This window comes from Trachymyrmex cornetzi, unplaced genomic scaffold, assembly GCF_001594075.2.
Source record: "Trachymyrmex cornetzi isolate Tcor2-1 unplaced genomic scaffold, Tcor1.1 scaffold144, whole genome shotgun sequence".
NCBI classification, from domain to species: domain Eukaryota; kingdom Metazoa; phylum Arthropoda; class Insecta; order Hymenoptera; family Formicidae; genus Trachymyrmex; species Trachymyrmex cornetzi.
The window spans coordinates 141,618-152,115 of NW_017296027.1; the positions used below are offsets into that span (position 1 = coordinate 141,618).

Genomic DNA, 10,498 nt, shown 5'->3' on the forward strand with positions numbered 1-10,498 from the left:
TTGTTCTCGTTGGATCTCACATAATCTGACAAAATCTCAAAAAGATGCTCGTGTCGATTGGTGCAAACAAATGCTTAAGAAATACAATGGCGGTGCTTCAAAAGACGTGTATAAGATTGTAACAGGTGACGAATCATGGATCTATGCGTATGAGCCGGAAACTAAACAGCAGTCGACTGTATGGGTGTTTCAAGATGAACCAAATCCAACAAAAGTTGTTCGCGCTCGAAGCACTTCGGAACAAATGGTCGCCAGTTTTTTCGGAAAAACTGGTCATGTGGCAACAGTGCCTTTAGAGGAACGTAGAACGGTTAATTCTGAATGGTACACAACTATTTGTTTGCTGGAAGTCTTCAGTGAAATAAGGAAAACAAACAAGCGCCGCCGGATCATTCTTCATCAAGACGATGCCAGCTGTCACACATCTCATCTAACAACCGACTATTTGAGCACTCAAAAAATCGAATTAATGGGTCATCCGCCGTACAGTCCTGATTTGGCACCAAATGACTTCTTTTTGTTCCCCAACGTCAAGAATAAATTGCGTGGACAACGATTTTCGTCGGCAGAAGAAGCCGTTGATGCGTTCAAAGACCATATTTTGGAGGTGTCTCAAGCGGAATGAAAAAAATGCTTTGACAAGTGGTTCGAACGCATGCAAAAGTGTATAGATCATAAAGGAGAATATTTTGAAAAACAATAAATGACAAATTATTGTTTTTTTATTATTATTTTTATTATAAGGCTCAAAATATAAATAGTGACCCTCGTAAATAAGTAAATTTCTCTCATAAGTTTTTTAACAATTATTTCAAATTGTATAAGCGATCCTCAAAGTGTTATATTATTAATATCTATGGATTTAAGTTTTCTCCTTTTCTTTGTAACTAGTTTCTTGCATAAAGCAGGATTCATTTTCAGCCACAAAAAATCTATAAGTATTATTTAGTTCCGTTTGTGATCTAAAATTCATGTCAGATAGTGTTACATAACATTGTCGATTTGTATATTATAATTATTTAAGAATGTATTTTTCTTTTGTATATTTGTATATATTGTAATTGCAGACGTTTAGGCCAAAGAAAAAGTTCGCTTACGGAACATTGCGTTACTCTTTACACAAGCAAGCTCAAGCTTCTCTCAATTCTGGAATTAATCTAAGATCTGTTGTTAAATTGCCTTCCGGAGAAGATATGAACGATTGGATCGCCGTTCATGGTATAGAAAATGTTCAATAATAATATAAATATTTGGAATTATATAAAAATTTTATTAAAAATACTTTAATATGTGTTTTCTTGGTTTTACTGTCACTTTTATATTGTATTTGACAAGTAATATATTTTTTATACTTTAATCTCACTTTTAAAAGCATCTTTACATTGGGAGAATACTGCAATTATGTTTTTCTGTCTTTTTTAGTTGTAGATTTTTTTAATAGAATAAATCTTATATATGGTACTGTATCCGAATATTGCGATTCAGCGTCTTGTCCAACAATGAGCGGTGGAGCACGTTTCGAATATTTGTGGGCAGATGGTGAAAAATATAAGAAGCCAACAGCATTACCAGCGCCTCAATATGTTACTCTTCTTATGGATTGGATTGAAGCTCAAATAAATAACGAAGCGGTTTTTCCAGTATCAACAGGTTTTACATCTGTTTTACGATAGGGGAGACCGGGGACAAAAGTAACACGGGACAATAGTAACATCGTTAATATTTCTTAAACTATAACAGATATATGTATGTGGCCGCGTGGTAAAATTCTATAAACAGATAGGCATTGAATCATTCGTTACATGCTGATTTTCGCGGAACGTGCACAAGTGCAGAAGCAGAAATTACTTTTTTCATGCATTAAGTAACTTTTCTTGCGTGCACAAAATTCAAAATATTTTTTTCCCTTATAACAAAGGTATAATGTATTATCTTAATATGTTTTAATGATTATCTATGTCGATGTTTTTCACATTTGAGTTGATTTTTACTTAGGTTTTTATTTAAAAAATTTACTATGAATCGTAAAATACCATTAGGGAACAATAGTATATCGATATCTGGGGTCAGTTATTCAATTTTATATTGTAGAATCTGGATTTTGTAGAAGGACTATTATTTTGGCTTACTTAATAGCATTATCAGCGGCTTTTCTATATTTGGCAAATACTGTTCGTAATCGAACCATGGCAAAATATATCCAGGATTTATTTTTTGACAACTACATCTATTCATTGTTGGATACTCAGCGATATTTGAATGTTTGGCGTAAATCCAGGATCTACTTTCCGTCGACTACATATAACTGAAATCAGGCCTGAACAACGAAGGTCTAGTTTTAATAATTTTCATTGTACTTTTATAATTAGTGATCTATGTTAATCTATTTAGTTAGTCAATCGCTTTTATATATATACTTGTTTATAACTTTGAAAATGACCCGAAGGTGGTCGAAACATTAGTTTGATGTAGACATATTTTTAACTTGATGCAGACATATTTTTTTGTTTTTACTTTTATTTTACTTAATGTCAACTTTAATGTATCATATGTACATTAAAATTTGTTTTGTTTTGGCTCGTAGCTTTTTTGATTATATTTTGTTTTATTTGAATTATTTGAGCCTTTCTTTGTTATGTATTTTTATTAATAAAACCAATAAAATAACTATTATTTTGCTCCTTATGCTCCTTATTATTTACAACTATTATTTTATTTATAAATAGTATGGTACAATTGCCTCTCTCTACTGTTAAAATCGTCCCAGGGGTTGGGACGGTTGTAACAAAATTCCTCATAGCCTTTAAATAAACATAACTTTTTTTCTAGTTACATTGAAAAATTGAATCAAATAAAATTTTGTAGCTAAATAAATTCTACATTTAAAGGTATATATTTTTTGTAATGTAAATATTATATTTTAACTGTTATAACATTTAAAAATCAAAATGTTACTTTTGTCCCCGGTCTCTCCTACTATTTAATATCGATTTAGTGACTCAATTTAATCCTGTTTCATGTTTTTTACATGGATGTATAAATTTTTTTATTACAGATGTGCCGTTTCCCAAAACGTTTGTGCCACTATGTAGAAAAATCTTGACGCGACTTTTTAGGGTTTTTGTCCACGTGTACATCCATCATTTTGATCGCATTGTAGCAATAGGAGCAGTAAGTATATTAATATCTGAAGTACTTTATTATTTAGTGTTTTACTACATCATAGAGATTTTTGAGTAATATTATGATTTTAATCAAATAATAAAAGGGCAATGATCCACGGCAATTAGTATTAGTACAATAGTATATTTAATATCTACAATAGAGTTTAATTAACCTTTCATAGTCACATTTTAGAAAAGCCACACGATGGTTCCTCTGACAAGGGAAGTAGTCGAAGTGATAATCGCCAATTGGAATGAATTATATACTGTTGGAAAGGTCTTGCCAAGTAAAGTTTAGTTGTACAATACTTCGCTTAAATGGCGCTTCTAGAGGACGCTATGTGCAATAAAAGTTATCAGTTTGGTAAAACTCTGGTGTCCCTACACTCTTCTGAATCAACTCCGATGACCGTGATATTGGCATATGTTGTCAAGGTCATGACCTTGAATGACTTCCAACATGTTTTAGTCGTCGCTTGTTACCCGTTAAAAAGTTATTGACAAAATAAGTTTTATAAATGGAATGTATGGAAGACGATCAACTGTAGCAAAAATATGTAACAAGTATTGCCGATATTTTATTATGGATACTCTAACCTCCGTTATTTGCTGGGGAAATATTAGCACGACCCCAAAGTGCACCACAGGGAGGCTACAGTAAGATTTTGCACTTCATTTTTTTTATTTTTTATTGGTTTATAATCCTCGAATATCGCACTTATTTTCGGTACCTTTGGATGACACACATGGGTCATTCGTGTTTGACTCGATTTTAAGGCTCTTAAAGTGCTCGTAAAAATTCACACTTATTCTTTAAAGTCTCTATTAAATTATCCTGCTGTGCAAACATTAGAAAAAATGTTTAGAAAAATTATGGAAATTATTTTCTGTATCAGAAAAAGAAAATAATTCAGTTTTGATATAAAAATTGTAACATTGATTTTTGAAAAAAAAAAGTAGTTTTTGATTTTATTAAAGTACAAAAATGATTATTTTTAATGCATGAACACGAAATACCCATGTGTGATGTTCAAGAGTTAATTTTTTACTTTTAATATGTTTTTTGGGTGCCATGTTAGATCCGCTATTTTGTAGCGGGACACAAGAGTTTTACCAAACTGATAACTTTTATTGCACATAGTGCCCTCTAGAGGCGCCGTTCAAGCGAAATATTGTACAGCTGAACTATACTCGGCAAGACCTTTCCAATAATATAATTCATTCCAATTGGCATATATGAGTCTCGTGAGACCACTCGAGCGGGTCAGACGCGCGTTTCGCTTCGTTTCGGGTGTTACGTCACATCAATCATATTTTTTAAAAGCGTGGCCGGCTTCGACTGTGCAATTGCATTACATCACCGATAGTCCCTTTATTCGTTTGGACGTACGTCCGTGTGGCGCCGAAGCGTCGTAGTCACAGGCGCCCAGTGTCTAGAGGGGTGCCTTCCATATTTACTTTAATTACATCATCTTTTGTTCTACTCGCCCGGTTCGTGGCTGGTGCATTGCATTCCAATTTACGATTTATTCAATTACGCGGACCTCAATGGCCCAGTTTAAGCCGGCATAAGGCTGTCGGGCCAATTTACTAGAAGACAAGATAAGACATTTCAACTGGCGATTATCTCTTCGTCCGCTTCCCTTGTGAGTTAAAATGACCCGACCCATCTTTAAAGTGTTACCAAATCGATAGTACTAGTTGCAATGATTTAAAAAAAATACAGTATATAATTTCATCTTTTATGAAAATGGAACAATGGTGTTTTAATGAAAAATTTAATTTTAATACTAAAAGAAAGTCGTAAACATGTTAAGTTCGGAAAAATACTTTTTTACCTAAAAAAATTATAACTTTTTAAATTTGTAATATTTTCAAATATAATTTTAGCCTGGTACTCTTGAGATGATTTTTAAAAAAATAGTATGGTTACATGCGTTTCAAAAAAGATATTTATTTTGGAGGTAGAAGATGGTCGTTTTTTAGGTGTAAAAAAAGATGTTAAATTTTTGGGTAAAAGGCTATTTATGGGTTTAAGTTATTATTAATGTAAAAATTATTATTATTATTAATACTGAAGACAAATGTAGGTGAAAAACGTAAAATACAAAAAATATATAGAAAACGTTACTCTTTGTTACAGCAATTTCAGTATATAGATAGAGTCTGCTCTCTAAATCTGAATCAGTGGATAATAATCGATTTAGTACCAAATATGATAATCTTAATTAATGAATGAAATGTGATATCACTAACCTATAGCGACCCTTGCTTCTGTGTATAAGTATAGCACATTTAATGTATATGTATTGTAAGATTGGAGTTACAATGTGCTAGAATGTGCAAATATCGGTATTTAGCTATATAATACTCAAACTTCTTTTCTTTTATATGATGAATTTCACTGATTATCATGTGCTAATATGATATGCTGATAATTCAGTACTATGCCAGAAGTATGCCACTTCAGTAGATTATCTACTGATTCAGATTTAGAGTGTGTTTATTATACATAGGTCGTAGACACGACGGACATTCTTCCCTGATCGTTCCTTTTATCCTTCCCAAGTAGCATATACGAAGGCGTTACGACCGCCTTTTGCGCCCTACGCTGGAATTTACTTTTGCGCCCCATCACAAGGATTGCTAAGTCTCTGAAGCACCACTCCCCCGCCAATTGCAACGAACCAACAACTGAAAAAAAAAAAAGGAATTTCCACCAATTTACATAACACAGGAATACGAATACAATAAAGGGCATAGTGGAATAAGCATGTAAAATCTGCCCCCGCACCAATCGAGCTCAAATTGGTGTCATTAGTTGGCACTCCTAAGATGTAAAACTTCCCCAAATATTAGCCTCGAAATTGCATTTTTGGGGGAGTTATGGAGGGGGAAAGCGAAATAAAAAAAGTGGTTTTCTTAGGAAACGACTGTATCGGTTTTTAACGAAAAAAATATATTTTGTAAACATCGTTCGGATAAGTTGAAAAAAATTTTTTGAAATTTTTACGATAAAAACAAAATTATTAATAAATTTTTTGAATCTTTATGAATTTTTTTTTGATATTTTTGAGTGACCACTTTTATACTTCATAAAAATAATCTCTAGACTCTCTACTTTAACATATATATTTTTTAAATTGATTGGAGTGGTGGAATATGGTTAAAAAAAAACTATTATTTGCACAACGCCGTGCCAATTGGGCGACCGCGATCCTGATGCGTTGCAGCGCATGGCGGCTGTTGCCATGGTACTATATACTACCCTTGTTGTAGTGTTGCAATGTTTAATTGTCAAGTAAATTGATACAAAAATTTTATTATTGTCTACACAATTATTTAGTGAACATTATAATATAATAATATATAATAGTATATATTTCCATTAAGGGTACATTCTGGTGTAAAATTTTCAAAAAATCGATTTTTTATGCATATTTCGACTCGTACAACATTTCAAGAATACGCTGTCAAAATTTCAAAAATTCGAAGAATTAACAATACTGCAGAAAAAAATTTCTTTTTTACAGCCAAATGTTTCAGAAAGTTGAAAGCTTACTTTATGGACCAAGAATCGCTCATTAACGGTAAATAAAACAATGAAAAATTACAAAAAAGGCTTTTTGGAATCGGTGCTCTAATGATTGCGCATTTAATTTGATTAATCGAAAAAAGTCTTCTATAAATAATCTCTTTGTCGAACGTTTCGGCTAACTTCTAGCCTTCATCAGTGAATGTATCAAATCAAAATCATAAAATTCCGTGATTTCACTCCGACATCAAATTTTCCATAACCAGTTAATAAGCTGGATGGTCACCGATGTTTGACCTTAAATATAAAGAATATTAGAGTCGAAACTCATTATGTAACTTACAGGAAATGTGGAGATTCACCTCGGGCGTCCGTCATATACAAATTGTTACTGCGCACCATAATTATCGCAAAATACAAAACGACGATACTTAAATAAATATAATAAAATGTAACACATTGGTGATGTTCATGCTGCGGTGTCACTCGTCGTAATGACAATATCTTATTTCTATCTATGGTCTATCAGTGGTCGGTCAAATAACAAAAATATGAAGAACTAAGTAACTCGGTTTCTTTGTTTAAATTAATACCGTTCTTTTGTCGCTTGATGTTTATCATTTCTGATATCAGTCTTTTATTGTAATTACGTTCTGTATCTAATATTTGAACTTTATCCCAATTAAAATCATGATTGTGAAGCGTCCTATGATTCGCAACAACCGATGGATTAGACTTGTTTCTATTGATGTCATTTTTGTGCTCTGAGATTCTCGTTTTTAATTGCCTACATGTTTGTCCAACATAAGACGCATCACAATCACTACAATCAATCTTATATACAATGTTCTTTTTGCAATCTGCAGGAAGAGAATCTTTTTGTGCTTTTATCATTGAACTGAGTTTATTAAGGCTAAAAAACTAGAGTTTTGTATCGGTATCTTTAATGATGTTTCTAAATTTTTCCGAAATAGATTGTACATATGGAATAGTGAACCAACTCGTTTTTTCTTTTTCTATGTTTTTATTTGATGAATCATTATTCCTATTATTGGTTTGATTGAGAGTTTTCTTATTATTTAAAACTTTAATTCTTTCTCGTATTATATCAAAAATAAAATTTAGTGGATAATCGTTATCTAATAAAATTCTAACTACCTGTTCCATATAATTTGATGGAAATATTTTATGGAAATGAGGGTGTGAAATTAAGAAAACTTTATCAACCATCCCAATAACAGTTCCTTTTTTTTGGGATATCGGGTGTTGAGACTGGTAATTAAGATATCTCCCAGAAAATGTAGGTTTGTGATATATGTCAAATTTGATGACATTGTTAGAAATAATATAATGGTGGTATCTAAAAAATTGATAGTTTTATTGCCAATTTCATATGTGAATTGCAATCTAGGATGATAAGAATTAAATTTTTGTAACACAAAGTTGGCTTCAGTTGAAGGGATAACCATGATTATGTCATCAATGTATAGTAATAGAAAGGGATATCAAATTAAGAGTCTTCAATACTTGTTCCTCTAAGTCCTGCATTACAATATCCGCTAATATTGGAGATAATGGGAAACCTATAGGCGTGCCGAATTTCTGTTTGTGAATCTGGTTATCAAAAGAAAAATATGTCGTATTGAAAACATAATCTATTGCTTTAAGAAATTCGTTCTTAGGCATGTTACACTTTTTAGAGATAAAGTTTTCAACATTTTTTAAAGCTAAATTTATGGGAATGTTAGTGAACAACGATACAACATCTAATGATATTAAAATAATGTCTTCATTTAATTTTTTATTATTAAATTTGTTAACAATATCAAAGCTATTTTTCACGTTGCTTGAGGGAGTGGGGATACTTTTTTCAATTATTTTATGTAAAAATGTAGCAAAATTAAATAATGTGTTGTCCGTAGATGAAACTATAATTCGCAACGGATATCCTATTTTATGTACCTTTGGGACGCCATATACTCTAGGCAGTAAGCGTTCGCTAGTGTTAAGTGCACGATATGTAGAGTCATTGATAAACTTCGAACCCTTCCATCTCGTGAGAATATTCTTTAAACCATACACAAGGGCTAATGAGAGTATAGTCGCTGTAAATTTTGCGATGAATAAGTTTATTAATCGTTAAAATTCATACGTTTCGGCATCCATTCGAGCCATCATCAGTGCATCTTAGCCTTTACAATAATATTAATTACTGACCATTATTTGGCTCCACGAGAGTGGTCACTCCTTCCATCAACATCAATACGTGACAAAAGATTCAAAACACAATTGGCAACGTTCGAGGATGTAGTTCTATAAATAGAAATAGACGCTACCAAAAAATTCAATACAATTATAAAAATACCAATAAATAAGACTCACCCGTAAAGCCAAAAATAATCAGCAAATACTTATTAATACCATTAAATTAAAGTTATAACAAAAACCGCAGTCAATATACAATAATTATCAAATTCAGATCTAATTGAATCGTCAGTTATGAATACGTGGTACATTTTATGTCGACTCATGTAACAACGAACATTCGTATGATTATTCCCACAGTAAACCCGCTCGAATTATACATTTATATAGATCGGTAAATAACATTTATGATGTGTAACAAAACGGTAAAGACAACAATTAAAGGATACAAAGAGACTGTCTTACCGAGCAATGATAACATGAACTATATAATAATAAAGATAAAGACTTCGAAACGACAATCGTTACAAATTATTCAGAATCGAGATATACGCATGGTGTAGAAATTCTGTGTCAGACTGTAAGTTTAAACCATTTTTTTGTAATTGTATGTGCACCATTTCTGATATTCGTCGTTTAAATAAAAATCTTTCGTTATCCATAATCTCTATATTGTCCCAGTCGAAATCGTGATTATAATTAAGTCTATGTTCTGTAATTACCGAATGATTATTAATATTTTTTCGAATATCATTATGATGCTCATTAATCCTCGTCTTTACTGTACGTTTTTACTGTACGTCTTTACTGTACGTTTAGTCTGACCAACGTATGGAGCATCACAGTCATTACACTTGATTTTATATACTGCATTCTTTTTAGACATATTCGGTACCGGATCTTTATGTGTTTTTATAAAACAGTTAAGCTTATTGAGACTAAAGTAAGCAAGATTGACTTTATAATCCTTGGTAATGTCTCTAAATTTATCCGAAACCTTAGTTACATAAGAGAACGCAAACCACATATTGTTTATTATATCTGTGCCATTATCATTATCACTGTTTTGCCTCAACGTTTTTCCATGTAATAAAGATTTGAGACGATCATTCATTACATTAAAAATAAAATCCACCGGATAGTCATTATTCAAAAGTGTCTCTATCACAAATAACAAATTCTTTTTATGGTATTTAGGTATTTAGGTTAAATTTAATAAGTTAATTATTGCATCATTGTGATATATGTATACTAAAGAAGAACTTAATTATCATCTTTCATACAGATCACAACGTGGGAAGTGTTAGCTGCTGAGTTGAAATTCGCCGTGAACATCTTCGCAATTACGAAACCCGTTAAAATTACTAAAAGCAGCAACAGTAACGTAAGTTCTAGGAAGGATGGATTTGACAGCGCTTGATCTATTGCTGATTCTTTCTTATATATTGATGTGTTCGGTAAATTCGATAAAAACCATAATAGAAACAAATGTGTGTGTGATGATCATGAAATTAATTAATTATTGCCAAGAGAATTTAAGTTTAACCACAAATTTAAGTTTAACCACGAATTTTTTAAATAATACAAGGATTCC

The 10,498-nt window shown here is 31.8% G+C and overlaps 1 protein-coding gene across 2 annotated transcripts in view; it reads left to right on the forward strand.

Annotated features, from left to right (window-relative positions):
* Mob3 (MOB kinase activator 3) overlaps nt 1–6,054 on the forward strand; it is an 86,563-nt gene extending 80,509 nt beyond the window's left edge. Inside the window, exons 2-5 of one of the 2 annotated variants that reach the window (XM_018501935.1) lie at nt 1,068–1,218; nt 1,423–1,650; nt 3,056–3,171; nt 5,737–6,054. In XM_018501935.1, the coding sequence (XP_018357437.1) occupies nt 1,068–1,218; nt 1,423–1,650; nt 3,056–3,171; nt 5,737–5,814 (573 nt within the window). In that variant the 3' untranslated portion in view covers nt 5,815–6,054. Of the gene's footprint in view, nt 1–1,067; nt 1,219–1,422; nt 1,651–3,055; nt 3,172–5,733 lie in introns of both variants that reach the window. The other variant, XM_018501937.1, reaches the window with a different exon arrangement.
* The last annotated feature ends 4,444 nt before the right edge of the window (nt 6,055–10,498 follow it).